Source organism: Molothrus ater, chromosome 3 (assembly GCF_012460135.2).
Source record: "Molothrus ater isolate BHLD 08-10-18 breed brown headed cowbird chromosome 3, BPBGC_Mater_1.1, whole genome shotgun sequence".
In the NCBI taxonomy this organism is placed as follows: domain Eukaryota; kingdom Metazoa; phylum Chordata; class Aves; order Passeriformes; family Icteridae; genus Molothrus; species Molothrus ater.
Window position 1 is genome coordinate 62,548,830 of NC_050480.2, and position 24,768 is coordinate 62,573,597.

The 24,768-nt window shown below is 35.4% G+C and overlaps 1 protein-coding gene across 12 annotated transcripts in view; it reads left to right on the forward strand.

Annotated features, from left to right (window-relative positions):
• The window catches only part of TRDN (triadin), a 232,482-nt gene that overhangs the window by 193,396 nt on the left and 14,318 nt on the right, over window positions 1-24,768 (forward strand). For all 12 annotated transcript variants that reach the window (XM_054514398.1, XM_054514393.1, XM_054514397.1 and 9 more), the window contains 10 exons: window positions 202-228; window positions 1,293-1,340; window positions 5,908-5,952; window positions 6,671-6,688; window positions 8,307-8,354; window positions 9,230-9,250; window positions 13,188-13,214; window positions 14,282-14,317; window positions 14,512-14,556; window positions 15,509-15,544. In XM_054514398.1, the coding sequence (XP_054370373.1) occupies window positions 202-228; window positions 1,293-1,340; window positions 5,908-5,952; window positions 6,671-6,688; window positions 8,307-8,354; window positions 9,230-9,250; window positions 13,188-13,214; window positions 14,282-14,317; window positions 14,512-14,556; window positions 15,509-15,544 (351 nt within the window). The remainder of the gene's footprint in view (window positions 1-201; window positions 229-1,292; window positions 1,341-5,907; window positions 5,953-6,670; window positions 6,689-8,306; window positions 8,355-9,229; window positions 9,251-13,187; window positions 13,215-14,281; window positions 14,318-14,511; window positions 14,557-15,508; window positions 15,545-24,768) is intronic.

The following is a 24,768-nucleotide window of genomic DNA, read 5'->3' on the forward strand; positions in this document are numbered from 1 at the left end:
AATTCGGGGTGCCTGTGTTCCTTAGCTAAGTGTCCCCTTTATGCATTGGGGGTGGACAGTGTAGGTGATACAACACAACTTCTGCACACTTCAATAGATTTCACTGAAATTTTATATGTCTAAAATGTCACTAAGAAATGAACTAAATTCTGCATCACAGCTACAAAATTATTAAAATATGCCTTTTTTTTTTACTTCTAGCTACCTCAGAGAACCCACATGAACACAGTAAGTACCAAGGCAATATAGAATATTGTTATTATAACTTTCAGAAGGAAGGTATTTCCTTATTTTTAAAAAGTTTTTGCAGCCTAAGGTGGAATTCATCAACACAAACTCACACAATATTTTGACTTATGACACTGGTTTTCAATGACTCACTCTGTTAGTGCAGGACCAGGTGTGTTCACAGGTTCCAGTTTGCATGGAAACACTTTTCCAATTCAGCTGGGACCCACCTATGCCTTTTGTCTCCATGGCAGCTTCACACTGGGAAACAATCGAGGGGGCCACAGATGGGAAAGGGTCTCTGCAATTCTCTGGCCAGGCCTCTGGTCCAAGTTTTAGAGATTTATTTCTTGGTATGCTGCAATGCTCACCTGCTGCACAGCTTAGACTTCGGAGCTACAAATCAGAACTAAACATACTTTTAACATTCCTCTGAAATATTTTCTGTCTCATAATGTTGGGATCTGGATAGCACACTGCTTTTAAATAGCACAAAATTGCATACACGTTTATTATAATACAGAATAATATCCTTTATTATTGCTGCCTCACAGTATATTTATGGGATCTCCATACTAGCTAACGTGAAGATTAGCTCTAGTCCAGCCAAATCCAGGACAAAGGGAAACCTGGAAAGCTTTTTTTTTCTTTTCCTTTATGCAGAATACTGAACATTTATTTGTCATTCTTTACAAGAAAACCCCACTTCTGTTGTAGTAAAAACTGCCATCATTTCTGTATCAAGCATCAAGGAGAAATCTTCTATACAGAAGATCAGTGATACCAATCACAATTAATACTAGAAGCAATTTATAATTTTAGAAATTCTATTATATTTATAAAAATCCACAGAAAATAATTAAACCACATTAAAAAGTTTAAAGGACTTTTCATTAATTTAATTTTATAGGGGAAAAATAGTTCAACATTGTTTCTTGATAAATGTAGTTCTCAAAAAATTATTCTAATGCAAAGTTATCTTTTAAAACAATAATTAGAATATTTTATTTTTAAAATCTTCTAAAAATTAAAAAGCCTTCTCATACAGGGGTTCTTATTTTCAGAGCATGAACGTGTTAAACGGGAAAAAGCTGTCTCTCAGAGCAAGCCAGGTAGGTTTGAAGTAACCTCCACTTACACCCAGTTCCACTTAATCAGGATATGTGTGGTCTGCAAAACTTGGACACTTCCTTGAGCTAGGCACAAGTCTTTTGCTTTGTGCCATTGGGTTTTTTCAGTGTCTTGGAGAGGAACAAATATGAGGGTGACATTTAACTAAAAGGATTCATCTATCACAGGTTTTGACTGTTCTTGTGACTTTTCTCACTGGTGTAGTAAAAAGCATTAGCAAAACCCATTTCCCAGAGTGTGAGGAAGGAGTGCTTTAATGGCCTGCACTACATCAAAGAGGTGCACTGGGAATTAACCCTTCTCAACCCTTTCAGTAAATTAGTTATCACATTAAGTGAGTGTGGGCCCCCCAAAAAGGAGAAGCTACAATCTTATTGAGTACACACTCTGCAGTAGAGTCAGCTCCAGCTCCTGAATCTCAAAAGTAACAGGAGCTGAAGAATAGCAATACTAATCCTGGACTGACTGTACACTTGGGTAAACTGTAAGTAATACCTGGCTGCAGTGAGCAGGACAAAGGGTCCCCCTTTCAAACCAGGGCTCTGTTCTAATCATGTTTTTTGAGGAGGAAGGCCCTAAAGGATCCACAGCTGGGTCCGGTGTCAATTAACAAGATTAAGAGGGTAACCTCACAGAAAACTCAGCTACTGATGCTCAGCTTACATCACTCCTGAGTGGTTTTCCAGTACCCACTCCAGAAGCAGTGGGGACTGGAAAGCAAGTATTCACATCTCATTGACCTTTGCTGGAAGTGCTGCTGTTTGAACTTCACATTGAAATGAAGTGCTCATGAATAAGTGATTAAATAAACCATTTAAACCTTATGTGCTCAACGATAAGCAAGCAGGCTTTATTTCATTAATTTTTTTCCTATTTTTTTAAGAAATAAATGTCTTTATTTCTTAAAAAAATAGGGAAAAAAACCTTTTCTCATTAATTTCTCTAATGTACAATATTCTACCTTTAAGTTAAATATTTTCATCGACATTTTCACGTTTCTGGAAGCCTTGAGGATCCAATTTACTGAAGATATATTGGTTTTGAGTCAATAGGGAAAAAATATTTCTCTTCTTCTTTCAAAGACACATAGGCCAAGCTTTTTATGTAACTCATTGATCACTTTTTGTGTATTAACAGCTAGCAGAATGCTTCAGGCATTAGGTGAATTCAGTCAAGGCAGGAACAAGGAAGCCAAGCTTGGTGGCCACAGTGGTGGCCAGAAAGTGGGTTGTCTGGATGGATGATATAATCACTCACCTTTCCTGCTAAATGAAATCAGTCCTGCTGCACAATTAGCCCAATCTCATCCACGTAGCTGCAGGAAAATTAATTTCCTTGGTAGGGCATTCTCGAACATCAGAGCACTGTGTCACAAACCAGTCTATTGGACCAATTGGGATTTTACTCTCGCATACTACAGCACACTCCAGACCCCAAGCCCTTGGTATTTAGGTGCTTGAAGGGAAAATAAATAGGAAAATGCTTGCTAAATTTCCTTTAGCATAAAATCTCTATTCTCAGATGATAAATGGTTGCTTTGGAGAACAGTGGCTGTTTTGAGTTTCACTTGATGACTGGAAGTATTAATCTGCAGGCACTGGTGGTAATAGTGCCTCTGCCTGCTGTGTGCCAAGGAGTGCTCTTGAGTTAACAGCTTGAATTATAAAAGCTTCATTCTGAACAAAACAGTGGCCTCCTTTTTCACCTTGATTCAGTGCAGCTTCAAACTATTTTTCTTATGCCTCCTGCCATCAGACTTAGAAGTATCACATGACTGAAATACTATGGAATTTCAGAAAATATATTGATCCCACAGGGAAAAGTTTAAATTAGAGTGTTTTGTGTATGTCAGTGAAGGCAAGTAAAGCAAGGGAATCCATTCTGATGTAATTCTGCTGAAACTGCCTGCAATACACAGAGAAATGTTTACAGCCTTATTTTTTCCATTTAAATTAGGTACATCAGGGAAAAAATTAATATTAATACTTGTAGTGCTGCAAGACTGGAGCCCTGCAGAGCAAATAAATTCTCTTCAATGAAGGATTTCAGAACTTTAAACTTCAGGCTTACTAAAAATCAGTATTTTTTTAATATTCATAACATTAATTTTTTACTCTTTATAGCTTTATGAAGTCCTCAAAATTGTTTAATTTTTTTAATTAGAAGACTCCCCGTGATATGGTAAAAAAAGAATACAGGAAAAATTAGAAATATTACTTCTTGGCAAAATAATATATATTATCCTCATCATATGTTTTTCTCTGCTTTTCCTCATACTGAATGTGGTGAACAGATCGATTTTATGAAGCTTCCTGATGTCTTGAAGTTGTATTCCCTTATGAGACAGTTCTCCTTAAGTCTGGATATTCTACTCCTTCAGTTTCCCTTCTGGCTACAACCAGTGTCTGGAAACTCAGAGAAAAAGCCAAGCAGCCACCACCTATAGTTCTGCCAGGGAATGCATCAGGGTGTTCTCCAGTGGAATCAGCAGACCAATATCTGCTGTGTGGTTAGGTTGCAGAATAAGTAGGTAAATGAATACCAAAGAATTACTGTGTTCATTCCCAGATGAATGCAAATCCACAGGCCTGTCCAGTTTTCAAGATAAATTAATTCTGAGAAGAAACACTGCCCCTACTTTCAAATCAATCAGATGTTCCATCCACTCACAAACATATTTCCTTACTTATTTCCTCACAGACTTGTTATCGTAGAGTTACAAACAACTATTGCTGTACATTCTCAACAGAATTAGGAAGGAAAAATATCTTATTTAGTGTTCAAAAGTATCAGGATAATACCCAAAGAAAGAGAACCCTTTTTACTTTTACTTGTCATTAATCCAGGGCATGTTACAGGGCCTTTCTTTAAAGGCAGCATACCAGGTTTTCTTCTGTATTGGTACATAGAAATTTTAATGTCCTAATCTAATATAGTGAAATGCACTGTTATATGTTAAAGCTCCTCTAACAGCAGAAAAAAGACACTTTCTCTCAATAAGTTGCATCTTCAAGCTGCTGGTTGTGTTATAAAACATTTCTAGCTCCACAGACATACACAACATAGAGTTGAGATTTTTAATTCATGGCTTTCATAAGAAACTGACAGTAGCAATAGCTGAGTAAGGGCAATAAAAATGCCCTAAACTTAATACAAATTAAGAGAAATTAAATTGAAACATACCAGAAAACAAATGAAAAGCATAGCAATGCAGATATCTGTTCAATTTCCAAATAATAGAAAATATTAGTAACTGGAGAGTTTTATCCCTCCCTATATTTGACCCCATCAGTACTGATTTTTCTTCCAGAAATAGACCAAACAAGCAAGAGAAGGGGACCAAGAGATATCTGCCCAACCTGATCTCCACACAGTCATTGTCATCCTTGATATGATGCCTTCCAGAGGTCTTAGTGGAAAGGATGGGGTCAGAGGCAGTGGCTGCAAGCTGCTTTCAGCAAGAGGAATGGCAAATATAGTCTGACTGTGTCTTAAGCATATTCAAGAAGAATTTAGGAATGTATGTGATTGTTGAAAGGTAGAGTTTAGGAGGAGAGCTTGAATTCAGTTATGGAAAAAGACTAACATGTAGTTGAGCTATAAAAGGAGCTTGAATTCAATTATGGAAAAAGACTAAAATGGAGTTGAGCTATAAAAGGATGAGGTAGGGTAAATTTAAAATCAACCAAACTGGGTAGAGCAGAAATCTGAACATAAACATCCCAGTTTCCACCTGACTGGGACATTGAGACGGTAAAACAAACCCCACTTGATTAGAAAGTGTAATCCCACCAATTTACTTGGAGAAGAGGAAGTTCAGGTCTGGTGGCTGATGTTGACATGGGTCTACATCATCTGAGAATTGTGCTGAGCAAATCCACAGGCAGCTCAAGAGCATGTGGGCATGGGCAGCTTTTCCCATAAGATTAGCAGAAGTTCAAGGCTGTTCCAAGGTCCTGTGACAGATGTCCAGCTAGGTCTAGGTAGGCTTGTCCAGTAGCAGGTGGTATGGACTGGCATTTCAGACTGTCCCATGTGTCCCTCTGTGACCTGTTATGTGCTTGGACATCTCCATACCTTTTTCATCTTCAGTGTGTAGACACATGAATACCTCCACCATGTTTGTAGTTAGACAGTCTTTAAAGTTCTAGAAGATATTTAGAAGTTCTTAGTGTTTTTTAATACCAAGCTGTTGGACTTAGACACTCAGGAAGGTGCTGTTGGCAAAGGTGTAATGGATGCAGGAATAGGATGGCTTCCACCTGAGTGCCTGCCTGAAAGATGCTGAAGGGTATGCAGCTGTTTTCTGGCAGCTGAGACCTTAGGCCCAGTAATTTACTATTTCCATGAACATGATCTCACCATGCAGTCAGAACTCATAATGCCTGCATGCTGTTTTACAGTGCTATAATGGGATAGTGGTGGTGAAGACATGCATTTATTTTGTCATTGTGAACCATATGCATAATATCACCTATAAAACTATATTTCCAATTATATGAACCTATGCTAACACATTGTAATTTTAATGCTGCTTTCATGATACAGAGGAGAAAATGAAACAACAAAAAACAACTCCCACTGAGAAGTCAGGTAAGAATAAGTGATTCTCCCCAGATTGATGGAGGGGGAGGGAGGTACTAAAGACTATTCAGCACTCATCTAGTGTAGTATATTTGCATTGCAATATTTTTCACAGTGTTTTGAAATATGTAACTGATCACAAAGAAAAAACCAGCAGAGTGGAAATTGCAGCTTCTGTTCTATTAAGAATTGTCTTTCCAATGATGAAGACAGGTGAAGGTCTTTCAGCTCCTTAGCTGCTTGTTTCAGCCTGTCATTAGCCCGAGCTGGGCTAATGAAGTGAGGTCTAGCTGTAAATCAGACCTCTGAAAGGATCCCAAATATGAGAATAAATTACCAGATGAATTAGGACTTTGGATCAGTCCTATGGAGCAAATGTTTTTGGGACTAAACTCCATATCTTTGGGTCTTATCTGTGATTAAGAGAGTATAGTTTGTTTAATGTAATGTTGACAGGAAAAAAAAGTCAAGTAACAATGAGTGTTCTAGAAGCTGTGAAGTGTCAGACAAGGAATTATTCTCATCATCACTGGCAGTCAACACAAAGCTGTCTGTACTTTAGGGGTTTGAATGCTGTGCATCCCTGCACAAGTAGGGGAAGCTAAAAACAAGTGAGAACTGACTCCAATAAAATGCTTGAATGTTAAAAAGAAAGGGAAAAAAAGAGTTTATTTTTTCTTCTTTCAGTATCTAACTATTACAATTTTATCTCTTTTGTCTTCTGTAGCCCAAGCAAAGCCAGCAAGTATGTTATTCTTACCTTAATTAGAAAAATTCCTATAAAATTGTTGGATACATGTATCTTTTTCTACTTTTACATAAGAAAGCATGCCCTTGGCAATTTCTAGTTTTGCTTAAAATTATAGTGTCTTTATCACCATGTCTCCTTTCCTTTCATTTAATATACTGTCTTGTTATTACTATTTAAAAGCCCATTTGACGTAACCAATTGCTTCAGTGCAGGAGTGAATTCATTCCACGCTTCCCATATCAAAAGTCCCATCAACAAAAATTCATAGAGGAGTTAAAGTCTATTAAAAATTACCTAGCTTGAATGAATGTTCCTGCTAAGTTAAAGAAAAAAAAAGAAATTAATATTAACTGCATCCTGAATTCTTCTCAGTCAAAAAGGACTCAAGAGAGTCAATACCTTAACTTACCACACAGCCTGCTTATTGATTTTCTAACCTGTCACACCTTCAGAATGCAGATTCAACTACAATAATAATAATTTAAACTGTCAATTAATTGCCCAAATAATTAAATAATCAAAAAAAGTCCAGATGTGGGAAATGAATCACTCTTCACAGAACAAATTTTTCATTCATGCTTCATAGAAGTGTATCCCATTTGAAATTCCGTATGATGTCTTCATCTCAGCATTTCTCAACTTGTCTGGCCACCTGAAATCACAGCTACCAGGAGTTCAATTATTCATCTGAGTAGCAGAAAGGCTGAGGCATATTGCTCTTTTCTTAGAGGCCATTCACATTTTCAGCACTTTCCCCTTTACAGCATGCTTTTGGGTCCTGATTCCTCAAAAGGAAAGTGATGCACAGTCCTTGAGCTGAGGGAGCATCACCATGAAACAAGGCCAGCAGAGCTGTCCACTGATTCCAGAGCCATAAAATGTATTTTGGCCACAGTTTCCATTGCATAGCTGCTACTGTGCTATGAGATCTGTGTGGTGGGGTTTTTCTTAAGTCTGACTTTTGTTTGTTAGACCTATTTGGAAAAAAAAAAAAGCTGCTTCAACTTTTCTATTTCCAGCAACATAACATAATTTATAATTTTTTCAGTAATAATTATGAAGTAGAAGGATGGGAGGAAGTGTAGGAAAACAGACATGTGGAGATGAGACGTATTTTCCACACCTAAATATAATTTATTCATACATAATAGTATTTGTCCAAGACTTTGGGAATTCTGCTCAAGTGTATCTGAATCAAGAACAAAGGATGAGTGAACGGTTGCTGAGTTTTTTACTCTGCACTCTCCTTTCCAATAATAAAAATTGAAAATGGATAAAAATTACATTTAAGAAATCACAGAAGAAACTTCTAACTTACTTCTTCCTTAAGACACATGCACAACTCTTAGTAGATTAATAGTAGCTATATTTGTAAAGCTTTGTGCAGTACTAATGAACTTTGCTATTTTGTGGCAGATCCCTCAGCAGATAATCTCTTAATAACCATTCATTTGTGGGTTTCTTTTTTGCAAGTAACAGCATGAAATAAGAGAAGGGGAATGTTTAATCCTGAAAAACATACATGCAATCCTTCTTACTAAAAAAAAAAAAAGCGCAAAATGTAACTGAGAAACATTATGGCAATTTTTTTATGCTATTTTTTTTTGTTTAGAGCATGAAGCAGTCAGACACGAAAAAGATGTTCCCCTTACAAAACCAGGTAAGCACTCCTGTATTTTATTTTTCATATTTGTTTTGAAAATGTTATTTAAAGAAATAGTGAAATACAATTGCATATGACAAATGTCCAAACCATTGTCCTGTGATCTATTTTGATGTATAGAATGGCCCTGACATGCTGTACCACAAACTAAATAGGACAGTACATACTTGTAATGCTGGTTGTCATTTTAAGATATAGATATATGTACACACTAAAGGTCAAATTTCTGTCTCTGTAATTCCATTGATGTCAAAGGCATATGTCAGCAAAGAATTTGAACTGCTTTCTGAAACTGCTTACTTTAAATGGTTCCATTTTTCTAGTTATTTGTGGGGGTCTGCCTTTCATTTGGACTTCAGAAAACACTTAACCTCCCAGGATGAGCAATACTTAAATTTTCATCCATTGCAGGTATCATATGATATAGTATTTAGATCTTGGTCTGGCACCATCCCCAATCTGTGGCAAATGTCTCTGATATCACAGCTCATGCACAGTTGCACTTGCACATGACAGAGCAAAATTGATGCTGGTACAGGAAGGAGCATTGTTCAGTTTTGCTGTGGACTGTCATCATGGGTTTAAAAAATGTCTGCTCCATGCTTCTTCATGAAAGGAAATAAGGGAAGAATTAAAATTTTTATTGTTAATATTTGTCATCTTAACTCTACCAAACCAATTTCAGTCCATAAATGAGAACACCCCTAATAATATCATTCATTATTAAATTGTTGTTAATTGCTGTGAGATTATTAAAAATATGTTTTGATACATGGAAACATCTAGAATAAATAAAGCCTTTCTCTGCCATAACAATATTCTGCCGAACCTGACTGTTTTGACCATTTTTCTTTCCTCTTTTTCCTTCCCAGTCAAACCGAAAAACACTGCAAGTACGTGTAATGACTTATTTCTTATGGAATATAAATCTTCTTTTCAGATGCATGTTCTCTAAATTTGCATTTTTGCAATTTTCTCATGTTAGATAATGCTATTTTCTTGCTTATACTACAGATACTCTTGTATTCTGTCTGCTTACTGACAGCCAAACACAACAAAATCAAGCACATTTATAATGCAATATTGTGAAGATGCAAGATTCAAACTGTATTTGCAATTTTTGCTCCCTAGAAAATAATGTAAATTACACTGGTAGCAAAACTGATATTCTGGTGGGTTTAGATGAGTGTAGATGTATAATTTATATCTATGCAAATATACTGTTTATTGAAAACAAGAAAATAGCATGTAGCATAACTGAATTAGAGGACCTTTTCCTTAATTCTTTTACCATTTGGAAATTACTTACATTGTTAATTCACTAAGCACATTGTTGGCCTTGTTCCAATAAAAGCTTTTTTAATAAAAAACCTAAATTAAATTTATGAAAAGAAAGAAATATTTCCAATTTAGATTAGTTTTAAGGAGGATTCAAGGGGAATTTGTCACATTGCAAAAAACTTCCACTGAAGTCATGGGATATTGTCCTTTTTAAGGTTGTTTTTAAGGACAGCTTCTGAACAGGTGAAGACTGGGATCTATGCTTATTGTGGCACATTACATACTGCAAAGCATGGTCAGACAAGAATCAGAAGGACAGTGTTTGTACTGCGTGCTTTGAATAGTGAAAATGCTGAAGTGTGGACCTTCACAGAGGAATTAGTTGTTGCCTCTTTAGCACAGGATCTGTGGGGGCTTTTTGGTGTTGTGCCTGACATTTCAAGACCAAACCACATGTTATTCTGGTGGAAAGTAAGCTGATGACAAGGCAAAGCAAAGTGATTCACTTCAACTTCCTAGACCAGTCACCTGTGCTAGGTGCTTAACGTTAGAGAGGATGAATCATGCTCTGAAACACCTGTAGGAAAACAGGGTTACTCTGAACCCCAGATGTAAAACAAAAGTGTGAGCACAAGGCATCTGAAATGTGCCTACACAGAAGGATATCCTTCAGCCCTGAACTGTAATGTTCCATTTTTGAGTTATTATTGCAAAATTATTACTTTTTGCAAAGCTATCCATGGGCTTATTTCCATTTTTGCCAGTATTTCCAGAAAATTTTGCTCTACTTAATTCTATTATCCACTTTTGCTCAGTCTTGGTTTCTCTGGATCTGTTTACTGACACGTAATGTCTTCTGCAGTGATTTATCTGAGAGACCCAGTGATGGCACTCACTACTGTTAGGAGCTCATCACAGATTTAAGTGACTAATTCCTTTTGCTTTCATCATAAAAATCACTGTCTACAATGCTTTTTTATCAAGAGCTATATTACCCTGGTATATTGTGAATATAAGGAATAGCCAGGATATTTTCCCTTGACCTTTGCAGAGGGTTGTTTGTACCACATTCTTGAGCTTATATTCTGCTGCTTGAAATGATTATAAAGGTTAACAGTACCTTTAGAAAAATGAAAAAAAAAAAAAAAGAAAAAGAAGGAAAAAACAGAAACAAGCAGACCTATGGTCATTTACAAAAGTAATTCTCTATACATTGCCCCTTTTTGTGTAAAACATCCTTGAATAGATCAAGCTTAAGATTTTAAACACCAGAGCTGTCTATTTCAAATTGATTTTCTCCACTTAAAGGAGAGCACTTAGTTAGATCACTGCCTTCTTTATTTAATACATTTTGCTTCATGTATTTCTTAGCCAGGTGTACAGTGTACTTACCATAACATGAACGTAGCTGTCATGTAATTCAGTATGAGTTGTAGCAATAGACACAAAATACCCACTGATTTTGGAGTTCAGGTCCAGTGGAATATAAAATAAATTAATATATTTATCCTGTGCGGAACTCATTCACACATTTAATCTTGTTCAGTCTTATTGTAAAAGCAAATGTGGTTTAAGTTACTAAAGAAATTGGGTAATTAGGGAATGCAGGTATAAACAGAAAGACAAGGCTGAGTTTGAGAACTACCCAAATTAATCACACAGACAATTTCAGAGTAGGAGCTTGCTGCCATGATCTAACCTGCAGGCAGGTATACACCACACAGTCACTCACTCAACTTTAAAAGCAATTAGTAAATCATCTTATTTTTCACTCTTTCTGTTTTAGTGTGCAGGAGGGTCTTTGACAGCCATTGACCATACATCAAACTTGAATGTGTAATGAAACAGAATTAACTCCCTGCAGACAGACTAAAGACTCACAAATTGTGAGACATTGCCTTGAACAGAAAACAAAGCTGATGGCAGATCTTACACACACAGGAATGCCAAACTGTAGTTTGCAGTCAAGAGGGACATGTAGGCTGATATTTAAAAAAGAGCTTAAGAATTGGCAAATTATATTCCCACTTAGGTTTAAAATGAAAGCCCCATCATAGGAATAATATGTGTCCCAATGTTCTCAGAGTAAGTCAAAGTTTGTTGATGCATTGAGAATAGGAAATGACCCTAACATTTCATACAACAGAGGGTCAAACCTACTACCCTTCAGGTCAACAGTCTTCCTGTACCTGACTGTCCAAGGAAATCAATTAATCCTAAATTAGGGTACATGCACATAACTGGGCCCATCCAGATCCCTCAGAGAGACACTCCCTCAGTTAAGTGAGAGCATGAAACCCTTTCCTAGATTCAGTACCTCAGAAAAAAATCTTAGTTTTTTCTTCTGAAAATGAAAAAAACATATTGATTATTCCATGGGTCATAATGCAGTAATGTGTCATCTTTAAGAAGCTATGAGCAAGATCATAACTAAAAAGGTAAATATTAAAGGACTTTAGCATGTTAGCATTTAATAGCAGCAAAACTGGCCTTTGTTGAATGCCAGTGGTACCTAAGCATTGAGCACTGACATTTACAGGTCTCCTTATGGGCCAAGACTTGAGTGAAAGTTTCCTGGGATGCATTAGGGAAAATGATGCTTAATTGCTCAGTCTTCCTGTGGAAGAAGCATTGACTGAAACGTTTTCACCTTGGTGTGAGCTGATGTTCATCTGAAGCCAAAACTCAGCAGGAGGAAAGTACAGAGAAAGCTCAGTCAAAGGAATACCCTTAAATGCTTTGTGATCTTACTCCTTTTTTGTCCTGCTCTTAAGTTCTAAGAAAAGAGGCTTTTCTTTTTCTTTCAAATTGTATTCTTACATAAAAATGGGACTAATGAAGCAGTGATGGGTTAAAAATTATTGGATTCAAATGACAATGTAATTAATTTCTTTGATTTAAAATGACTGATGATGATTTACATCAGAGAATTTCTCTCTGTTGGATTGACCAGTTTTCATCAATTTTTTTGGGTATTAAAATAGCACAGGAATATATGCTTCTCTTGTGCTAGGTGGTGTGGAAAGATTTAGTCAAAATCTCTCAAGAGATTTTATTCTTAAAAGGCAAGTCAAACTGCTAGTCAAACACTTGGGGGTCAATGCCAGCTATTCAAGGTCAGTGTCAGTCTTTGGATGGGGGAAGTGAGGATGATAGGAAAAGAGAGGTAACACTTAAGCTGAATACATTTTTTGGAAAATAGCATAGTCAGCTATAACCTTAAAGGCACACTTAAAAATGAGTCTCTTTAAATATTTGCTTGCTGGAAAGCTTTGGTTGGCACAGTGTTTGCATTTGCAGGAATCATTGTATGCTGGATTATAGTACTTCAAGGAGTGAGACTGTTAGCTTTCAGTGTGAAATTTTACATAAATACCCATTGTCAAGACACATTTGTTTGTAAATTAATACCCTGAAGAAAAGTTGCAGATGAAAGAGATCATCTATTTAAATGGTTGCTTGCCCTGAAAAAACATGGTACTGAAATTCTTGTTCTTTTCCTTCTCTTCCCTGTCCCCTTTCTCTTCATTGCTGGTTATTTTCCTGGAGAGCCAACAGCTGAAATCCCAACATCAGGTAAATATTGCATTTTTCTAGTATGCCTCATGGAAAGAGCTAATGAACATACCAGTGTTGATTAATGCACATTGCTCATGAGCAAGGAACAGGGATAACGTAGAGCAGCATAGGTGAAGTGACTCTGGAGCACTGCAGCTACAGAGGTCTCTGCCATAGGCTCTTCTTTCCATCTGATTATATGATTTTCACTGCTCACCTTCTGCAGCATGTTCTGGTGAGCTACACACAGGTGTTCCTCACTGCAAGAGCTGGTGTGAATGAAGTGACACACATGCCAGAGGACACTGAAGAAAGCATTATTGCTATTGGTTGGATGATGCAAAGTGCAAATGAACCATTTGAAGGCAGCCAGCTATTTTTGTGCTGTAGTCAACAGGCAATACTGAAAAGGGCTCAGGTGCCTGAAGTGATATACTTTGCTTAATTTCAATCTGCCTTGATTGGTTGAATGGAGTCACAGACCAAATGCTTTTGCAGCTGGGGAAAAAGGATGCAGAAAAGGAAACAGCACATGCTCTAAGTGAATGTAGACTAGGAAAAACACCGCCAATTAAATAAATCACAATCTATTGCTGCAGAACTTTTGAATTATCACATATGGCAGGTATAAAGGTCCATCTAGCTCTGTATCCTGGGGATTTTTGTTTGTTTCTTTCAGATGTTTGAGATCACTCTGGGAAAGAGAGTAAGAGGCAAGAAATAGGCAGAGTCCTTCCCTAGTATATTTTGGCAACAAACAAATAGGTAAATCTGGCAGTAGTTAGGGAATTTCAGAATTCAAGTGCTAAAGTCTTTAGCAGGATTTTCTAAACTACTCTGCAACCAGCAATATTCAAAAAATTTCTAACCACTCTACACAAAGCCCAGAACTGCTAGTGCCACTAAGAGTAGCAGGCACTGTTGCAATATTACAGACACTGTAAACATGCCATGAGACACATTTACCACAGTAATTCTTCCAGGGAAATTACCAGTGAGACAATCTTTGCACAATGTACTTACTGTAAGAGCCCTGTATTTCTTATGCCTGTCACTTAATGTTATTTCTTTTCAAATCTTTCTAGCCACAAAAAAACCAAAGACAATTAAGGAAAAAGAAGGTAGGAATTTATTCTATGTGTTCATATATATGTTGAAGATCACAATAAAAATAGTATGAGATTACAAATTTGCATGTTTGAGGCAACCCTAAAATATCTGCGTTAATTCTCAAAGAATTTTAGTTGAAAACTCTAGGTAAAATCTATTCAACTGTCAGTTTACCAAATTTTACTGCGCTACTTTTTCTTTGTAGAAAAAACAACTGCGAAGAAACAGCTGAAAGATGAAAAAACTAAAGGTAATAAAGGAATGAAAATCTCTGCAAACAGCAATAAAAATGCAAACATTCAGGTTTGGGGGATTTTATGGGATTAGAAAGAGGAGCTTTTTTAGTCTTTCTACATACATGCAAGTAAACCAAAATGATGAAATTGTGCATAAATCCCCAGTAATTGAATGTCTGGTGCCTCCTTTGCGTATGAATATCAAGGATTAGATCAGCGCATCCAGTCTGGCTGCAGCGCTGCCCTGCCTGTGACCTCCCTGGCTGGCACAGCAGGGACCAGTGCAGCCCCCAGCGCCGCAGCCCAGGATCAGCAGGACCCACCCAGTCTGCTCCTGTGCTCCCTAAAGTGGTAGTGCAAAGTTCATCTCCATAGCTTGTCTGGGGCCTTAGGTCACCATCCATTCCATAAAATAACTCCGGTGATACAAAATAGCTACACAAGAAGCCCTTTTGTATACACAAGACAGACTTCATGGTCACCCATATTCTGGCTAACCTCTTGGTCGCAGCACTGCCTTGATTGTTTCCTCACAGTAATATGCAAATAGAGAAACGCTTTCTGTTATTCCTCTAAAGATAATTAATAGCAATAAATTACAGTATCTTATTAGGTAAGTGATTGAAGGCATAAATATCCTCTCTACATTGGTTAAATGCAATGACTTGCATAAAAAATTTGCACATTGAAATCTCAAACCTCAAAGGATAGCAATAGCACTGGTGCCAGTTCACTAAACTACTGCCTAGAAGCAGTTTACTTATATGGTTATACTGGACAGAAAATGTATCTGTTTAAATTATTTACTAGGAGAGTCAGGCTTTAAAAAAATCTGGTTTATAGAAATTCTTATCTGAGAGATGATTCCAAGAAACAAACATATTTCTTATTGAAATTTATTTCAGTATTTTGAGCTAAAACTGTAGATTAATATATTATCTATTTTTTTTTAATGTGTCCCACCAGTAAAAGAAGACCCACGACATCAAAACCTGACATCAGGTACATGATTTTTTCTTTATTGTAAAGGATTCAGGAAAGTGTTGGTTTGTTGTTTGTTTTTGTTTGGTTTGTTTTGGGTAGTTGTTTTTTGTTTTTTTTTTTAAGGGAGATCACGCAATATTTTCACATTTCTAATTCAAGTCTATGGAGCAAAATGTGAGACAAGCCAGGCAAATCAGGCAAATCAAATCCATAAATCTTGTTCCTGTGAAGAATGAATTGCTGGAATGGTATTGTTTTACCACCTTTCTAAATTTTTAAACATATATTCATCTGATTACCTTATAAAACAAGAGGTCTGTAATTAATATGGCAGTGCAGCGTTAAAAACTAATGTTTTCTCCTCATAGAAAATCTTTTCTGTAACAAAGTCACATAGGGAGAAACATGTTCAATTTGTTTTCTCCCACATTAATAAATATTGTCTCCCATCACATTCTGCCCCCACTCCACTCCAGCAAAAATGGTGAATAAAGATCAGCATCTCAGGAGAAAATCTCCCTCCATTGTGTAATAATTTTTTTATTAGTTTACAGCAAAAGGAAATATATATTCCAGATTCTTGACTAGTATAAATTAAATTAATAGCTATGACTTCAGTGGAACTGCATTAATTCATGACAGACAAGGATCAAAGTCTTTAATCTCACCTGACATCTAACTAGTTTACACAGAAAATATGAGCTACATATGAATATGGTTCCTCCTAATGCAACTTTGTTGTCTTAACCTACTGAGGAAAGTATTTCACTTCTAATTTTCCAGATTATTTTGTTGTATATGCTTTTTTGACTTCTTTACTGTAAGTAGAATGATTTAGAGTCCTACAATCATGATATAAGATGTGTAACATATGTGCAGTTATATGTATATATTTATTTAGAAATAATTATTTATCCATATGTAGAAAGTTTAAATCATAGAAAAATATAAAAGATACCTAAGTATAAAACAAGTGCAGAACAATCTGTTTTCAAGAGAGTACAAATTAAGTGCTAAATAAAACTTGGATTGGTTACCATGTATATTATACAAAAGTATTTGCACACATGGCTCACTTTGTTTTATACAGCTTCATTTTTTTTCATCTCATTTTCTTTAATCAGGAACACAGAGATAAGGAGTCCATAGATATCGATATAGACTAGATAAGATATAGATATAGACATAGATAAGATATAGACATAGATAAGATATACACTTTTATTCCTCTTGATTATTATGTTATCAACTGACAGATACAGAAGGTAGAATCCATGTTGTCAAAATTTTATTGCTCTTTAATAGCACAGAATTTTTTATGGATCAGGAAATGTTCATCATAATATATAACCAGTACATTAAACCAAAGATTTTGCCAGGAGAGAAAAGAATTCTCCTATGCATCAAAATCTCAAATTTAGTGTAAAACAAAAATGTACTACAAATTTTCTCTCACTGGACTTTCTCTTGCCCACCACCCTCCTACAAAGTTTCCACCACTCAAAAACTGTGTTTCTGTGACTTTCATCTACATTACTTATGATGATTGTTTAATTCAGTTGTATGTTATCACTGGGCAATTTTTCTCAGCTGGATGTTTCTCAGATCATGAGCAGCTCTGTGCAAAATCAGTTCTTCATAACTGGCTTTGCAAACAGAACTTACTATGTAAGTGTTCTTAAAATATTCATTTTCCACCAAAAAGAATGCTTAGTTTTCAGACCATGGATAAAAGGTTTCCAGAAGAACATCAAAGTTACTCTTTTGGATGTTGGTTTTATGTATTTGCTCAAATTGAGAATTTAAAAGTTTAGACCAAGTCCTAGGTCATGTATACTTGAATTAGAACTTTATGACTTTCACCTGTTCTGTTTGCAGATTGAGACAGTGCTTTTTCCCCAGTTCACTGAATACACTGAATAAGTTTATTTTTCTGATAAATGAAAGTAGAAAAGGATTTACACTTCTGAGCTAATCTAAAACTTTAAATAGTAAATCTTCAGTCAGCCTTCAAAAGCTGAAGAGATTCCCAGTTCTTAGATTTTGATCAGAACTCTTCAACCTTTCCCTGATATTAAAAAGCAATCAGATAAAGATTAAGCAATTTTAAAAGCTGTATATAGCTGCAATTTTAGAATGAGCCACATTTGAACAGAATTTTAAGCATTACTGTACCTTTCATAAATAATGGTGCAACGTGCAGTAGACACTAAATTTCACTCTCCTGTAGATCTGCAAGCAATTAATTAAAATGCTTTCCTCTTCTTTTTCCTCCCCTAAATGTCATAGTTGACACCTGTACTGAGGCTGAAATTTACCAACAGCAAAAAAAAAAGATAATTCTTGGAACTTCATTTTTATTTCTATCTTATAACAAATGTATTTGGAAGCACACACAAGCAGTTTTTTGACTCTTGGAATGAAATTTAAGGAGAGTAAAAATTCAACTCTCTTGTGAGGATTATCTACCATAATCTTTATATGAACAGCTGTACACTTCTACATGTTGAATTTTTTTTCAAGGCTAACATCAGAGAAAGAAAATCTAAATGGATCAAAAGTTCATTATATTTATCCTAATTACCTTCCAACTGCCCTCTTAAATGAAAACTCTGGAACTAATGTATATTGAATTTATAATACAGTGAGTTGAAGGGGTTGACGTTTTTACTGCCCACAGATGTGCAAATGTGGCAGAAATAAAGAGAGGCTGTGTTGCAAGAGCATGAAAAGTGAGAATTCATTAAACTGATACTATTCCCATATGTTTGGTTTGGTTTTTATTTTAATTAGAATAGAGTGTGGATTACTCTCAAGGTCAAGTGAAACCAAACCAGTCATGATAACTTCCTTGTAGATGTGTCATAAATAGACTTAGATAATTTGTGCATCTACCCTCATATATTATTAGAGGTTTGAAACTTTACTTAATGTGGGAACTGTTATACTTACTGTTTAGCTAAAGAACTTGTACTTCTGTGAAAACTGAAATCAACATTAAGCAGAGTTGGAGCACTGTTTATATGAACATACTATGCAAGAAGGAAAGACAGAAGGAAAAGCACCTCACCTAGATTTTTCATGTATTTCTGCAGTGATAGAGATTCTCAAATACAATACCTATTCTCAAATATGTTCTAGAATAAAGAGCAATAATTTCATCATACTATCAATTTATATTCAATGCTACATATTAATCACCACACGAAAACCTCAGCAACTGCAGGGGGTGAATTCATTATATGTCATAAAACCATGTGGGAATTGGTTTATTACTGAGGTTGTTTCAGTCCTTTGCACTTTCTGTGCAGTAATATATTTTCCAAAGTTAAGATGACTTCCAAGTCTGCAAAAGCAGAAAGTTTTATTTGGTGTGAGGTTTGATATGACAGCCATTTGGGAGCCTGTGAAGGAGGTTTCCTCAGTGCTGAGAGAATGTAAACTTGTCAGCTGTGCAATGTGTGAGATTTTTCCCATATATAATTATTTTGAAAGAGAGTAAGATGGATTCATTTTTTTCCTTGGTTCTGGAGCTTTTGAAGACTTTGGAGTAAAACATGATCTTTTTCATCATTCTGAAGTAGCAAGTTTTGTCAAATTCATTAAGCACAAACATTGGTAATATTCTATAATACAGAAGCAGTGAACAACTTTAAAAACATTGTGTAATGGTCAAAAGAGAAAGTAAGAACTTTGCAGTGCAGAAACTATATTCTGCAGAACTATAGTTCTGCAGAAACTATAACTGCAGAAACTATATTCTCTGCTCTCCTTGCCACCCAGTCTCTGTGTCTCAGATGTATGATGGTTCTGATATACTCTCAGGAGTTTCTTCCAGAAATTCAGCAGCATGAACTTGTACTGACTAGAATTTTATCACCAGAATTCAGCAATAAATCACTAATATTTATGTTGTTGTTTTCTGGATATAAGAAAGTTTGCTGTTTGCTAGAATGTCATTAGAAGGAACTGACACTCTAAGTTTCCGAATTTCTTGTAAAAGATCAGTTCTAATTTATTTACAAGACCTGTGTCTCTGTAGGTTATTCTCATTAAGATTTTCATCACAGTCTAGTACAAGAATTCAGCAATAGAGCAGGATGAACTGTGCACTAAGGCTGCTTGTAGGAGAGTCCATGTAGAACATCCTCCATTCTGTGGATATACAGGAATTTTATGTTGGTCAGAATTGTGAGGACCAAGCCTGTACATGTAGGCCTTCCAGCAACTTGCTATTAGTCATTCCATTTTCCTGAAGTTGGCTTTTAAGCAAATACTTGGAGACTAAATCTTATCACACTTGTCTAAATGAAGATGAGGAATACTGACCATTTAGAAGATGCATATGTTTAAAAGCACAGTTAAACCATGCTAAATGCTGGAGTGATCATTTATTAAGAACTAAGGTGACCTTGATTTAATTTAGTTTAACCTACTGTGGAATTTTCACTGAGGCTGTTTTAATTCTGAATGAGCATCTACACAACATTTTATATGCACTAATTAATCTCTTTTTAATTTACCTTGAATTAATCTTGCTTATTTTTTTCTATGCAGAAAAGACATCCAAGGGGGAAATTTCAGCCATATTTTCTAAATGAAAACTTTAAGATCTGTCCTGAAACTGACTAAATGTCACTGGAAAATTTCTAATAGATTGCAATAAGTTTTGAAACTCAAAATCTGTAAAGACATACCAAAAGGAGAACTAAATATCAGGTTTTATGTTAACAATGAGTTTATAAATAGCCTCTCAGCATAGTAGATTATAAATTAAATTATTAATTCCAGAGAATCTACTTAAATGACCAAAGGTTTAAGTTTTAGCTTTCAAAACAAAACAATTTTACAGTGATAATCTACAAGTACTTTGGGTTCATGTTGTTTTTCCCACAGGAGCTTCTTCAACATCCATCCCTTGCTCTGAATTAATCTTTTTTACTTTTGGCTATATTTTGTAATTTAATTACCTTATCTAGAATTTATTTATTGTCTTGATTTGTAGAATTGGGAATTACTGAGATTGAATCTCAATTCCTATCTGCCAGACATGTTTTGAGTATGACCAAGTCCCTTCATCAGGCCCCTGACAAAATGCAGCTGTAGGTACTTTGCTTTTAAAATGATAGAGACGATGATAGTTTCTCTATACCTTTGTAGTCATTGTGCTGTCTCTAAGGGGTTAAGATGATACTCTTTCACAGCCCTCTTCAACTGGAAAACCTCAGTTTTACAGCTTCTATTCTCCAGGAGGGCACTAGGGTTTCCGAGTTACAAAATAATGTAGGTGGAGTGCAAGCTGCTTGTTCCTCTCAATTTTGCACAATTCCAAATCCATCAATACAAGAGTCATTGGCACCTGAGGTTAATATACAAGACATCTATTTGATAGGCCTGTTTCTCTTTCAGAAACCTCTTTATGTAAAATACTTCAAAACAGTTATCCGGTGAAATAGTTGCACATTAAATTTGGTGCTCCCAGGCACACCTAGTAATGTATAGAGATGGCTCATGTGGCTCATGCATATGCACAGCACTAAGTTTAATATTTGGAGAGCTCTGCAGTTTACAATGGAGAGATATTTCCTGGTGTCTTTGAGGATCTGCTTGGTGAACATGACTTCAAATGTGGGCACTGGTACTCAACCTAAATCTTGCTCAAAGTGGCTGAAGTCCACCCTAAGTCTTGGTCCACAAGCATTATTAGACCTCTCCCATTACACTTGTTAATGTGCCCCATGAGCTAGGAGTGGTTTTCTATATTAAAAGATTATGAAAAAAGTTCTACCAGAGAATACACCAAGGGAAAACTCACAGAGAGCCACCCTGTAAATAAAGGACATTTGGGAAAAAAATTAATTGGAGGATAAGCAAAAATTTTAAATGCACAAAGTAATCAGAAGCTGTGGTTTTTTGCAATTAACTCATTAACTGATTCCTTCTTATGTTAATTCCAAAATTTATTTATCTAGCAAATTATTAAAGAAATACCAGTGTTTTCTATAAATGTGGGACAGACTGGTGAAACTAAACATACAAGCCTATGGGAAAAGAACGACTATGAAAAAATTTATTATTTAGCACACCGGTTTAGGTCCAGTAGAGAGAAGCTGTTTTGCTTAGATTTGAAAAATGAACCCAATTAGTAATGTTATTTATGCCTGTTTAGCAATGAGTTAATTCTTTTCCCTTTAACTGGGTCAAAACATTTTTTTAAAATTAAACTAAAAGGCTCCAGACACTTGTAAATATATGTGAAATTTATTTCAAGACAAATGAAGCAAAAATATATCCATATAAGTCTCTGAACAATTTTGCCACAAACAAAATATAATTGTTCAGTATCTTAGTGAACATTGTTGTGTTCATTTTGCCCTTTAGTTTGACTGGCATATCTTCTTAAATCACATTGCAAGAGAAGTGAAAAAAAGTACACATTATGTATTCGCATGACATACTTTGTGGAAGTAAAGCTATATAAAAAATTTGATTGTTCAGCAGTTTTCCAAGTCAGAGATTATTTATCTTTGTTTCAGATAAATGGCCATTTCTTCAAATCCCTCTTCAGCTTTAGGAAAGTAATTGCTGTCATATTTTTTCATCAGCATAGGTTTTGTTTTTAAAAAATTATCAGCTGAAACCAGGCTTCTGGATATTGGAGTGAGTTCATGTTTCCAGACTATCATCAGTATAGTGAAATCCTGTGGAAAAATCCTAATTATGTGATACAATTTTTAAATAAGTAGCAGCAGATGTTTCGAATTATTTTAAGAAGACAGCTTATTGAGTTCCTACAGTTTCTTCCTGTCTTTCCTTATTCCCAGAACTGTGCAAATTCACGATGAAGATATTCTAATTTAGCTCCATTTTTCATTGTAAGTAGCACACAGGCACAGATCTGATCTTTTCTAATCTTAAGCACTTAGAAAAGAGCATATTTTCTCCATGGTAAATCAGAGAGGAACTTCTCATCTGAAGAGTTACTCATCCCTTCAGAATCTGAATTGCATCCCAGCTTTATGTCACATGGCTAGAGCTAAATCCAGAATGTAGTGCCTCCAGTGCCTGTTGTCAAGCATGGTGAAATTGGTTCTGCCAGGGTTTGCCAGCAGTTCAAATTTATCATACAGTTCAACACTGTCTCTTTATTGAGTTTTTATTGTCATAAAAGAAGTCCTGCTGTTCCCAGCAGAGCAGTTGTTATTGAGGAAGTGTGTGAACATAATGCTACACAAAATCCAAAAATCTCTCAAACCTTTATTTAATAAAGATTTCAGTTAGAATGATAACTGAAATGAAGAAATCACTTGGATCATTCAAACACCAACTTCCCTTTCATTATCTGCTTAACTTCCTTATCATACACTGTTTCCCTCCTCTCCTTCTCTTCTCTCCTTACCTTCTTTCTCTACTCCATGCCTTTACAGTGAAATAAATATATGGTGTTAACATCCAGTTACTTGGTATCCATTCTTATTAACATAAAAAGATCCCTAACTGTTTATTCCTTCTTCTTTGGTTTCATCCTTTTTTGTGCACATAAATGTGTTTGTATATAAAATTTAAACTAATTTTTAAATTTGAATTAAAGTTATTTAAAAACAATTATTTTCTTGTGATATGTTGAAATTACATTAGTTGAAAGTTGACAGAGTCAATGTCATTTCAACATGCCTAAATTTCATGTCCAGTACACAATGTGTCCTACCATGACACTGTCAGTGTTTATTGAGCAATAGCAAGAGAATCCAGTTTGATTTTGCTGCCCACCAAAACCACTGTACTATTACTATTACTGTTGCACTGTGAAAAAGTTTGATAACTTCTGGTCCTTCTTATATACAATTTTTTAATTATTCATCCATTTGCTCCTATGTTTCAGTAATACAACAAATCATGCCAGTACTGGACTCCTTAGAAAACTCAATGCTAGCAAAGTTGTAAAACCTGTGTGCTCTGATTATTGCTATGCTTTGTTGGAAATGTCTGCATTGCCACATATGTGTTGCACTGTTACATCTTGCATGGTTTTACTGTCTAACAAAAAGAATTTTTTTTAATGACTCGTGGGGGAATGTCACTTTGGGGATGTTCACACATTCACGGGAGAATTACGTGGTTTGTGTGCAGTGACCGTAACATGGAATGTAACAATATTCCGTAAATATACAGCTTATTTATCCATTTAGCCTTCTTGCTAGACAAGGCAAGAGCCAGTTAACAAAATTTTTTCCTTAAATGGTTGTTAGATGTAATCTATCACACTCAAGCTAAAAGACAGAAATAATAAATTTCACCTCCTATTGCAAAATTGGTTTTCTTAGAATAAAGATCACATTCATTGAGCTTTGTTGCTATGTTTCAAAAAGAGCACTGACTTTGACAAATGACAGATCATAACTGTTCTTAACCAGTTCTGTTCCCTTAATCTTATATATATTTTTATATATGTGGTGATATTTTCCCCTCTAATGACATTAACTATAATGAGAGTGCCCTTCTAGTGCAATTGATTAGATACATTTTCATCATATTTTATACTAAGATAGTGTTATTAGAGACATGTACTACTAGTGTTATTAGAGACTTTGTACTGATACTATTTTTTTTCCACATTGAAACACAGATAAAGGCTGATTTCTTTTGTGTTTTCAGCAAAAAATAGGGGCAAACTGGGACCACAGACACTCCACATTATGGAGCAATCTTCTTTTTCTCACTTTTGAGCATTTTTTGTGAGAAAAGGCATATTAACTCTTATAGAATAAATCTATTTTACCTTCTCCACACCTTGCTGGAAAAGTTCCTCAAATGCCTGAAAAAGAGCTGTTAAGGAGAATCTGAATTCTCATGGCTATAATAACAATGTTATTGCTAGTATTTAATTCTGCTCCTCAAACATCTTTAGCCCTTTTTCATTAAATAACTTATTATCTGACAAACCCCTTGATAAAACAGGTATGAAAACTTGGACAGTCTTTGCAAAGATATGCAATTAATTGTATTGCATCACAGACACTTTGAAAGGAGCTTTGGGAGCTACTTTCCAAATATTCTTCATTTTCTTTTGTTATTCAAGGCACAAAAATAGATGCAAAATAAGAGTCCTCATGGTATAATTGCTTTATTTTTCCTGTCTATATATTTTCTATACAATGCTAGAAAAATGTCATTTGTAGAGGATGTTTTTAGATATATAGAAATGACTTAAAGTGGTAGTCATATTTCTTGTTTATTTGTAA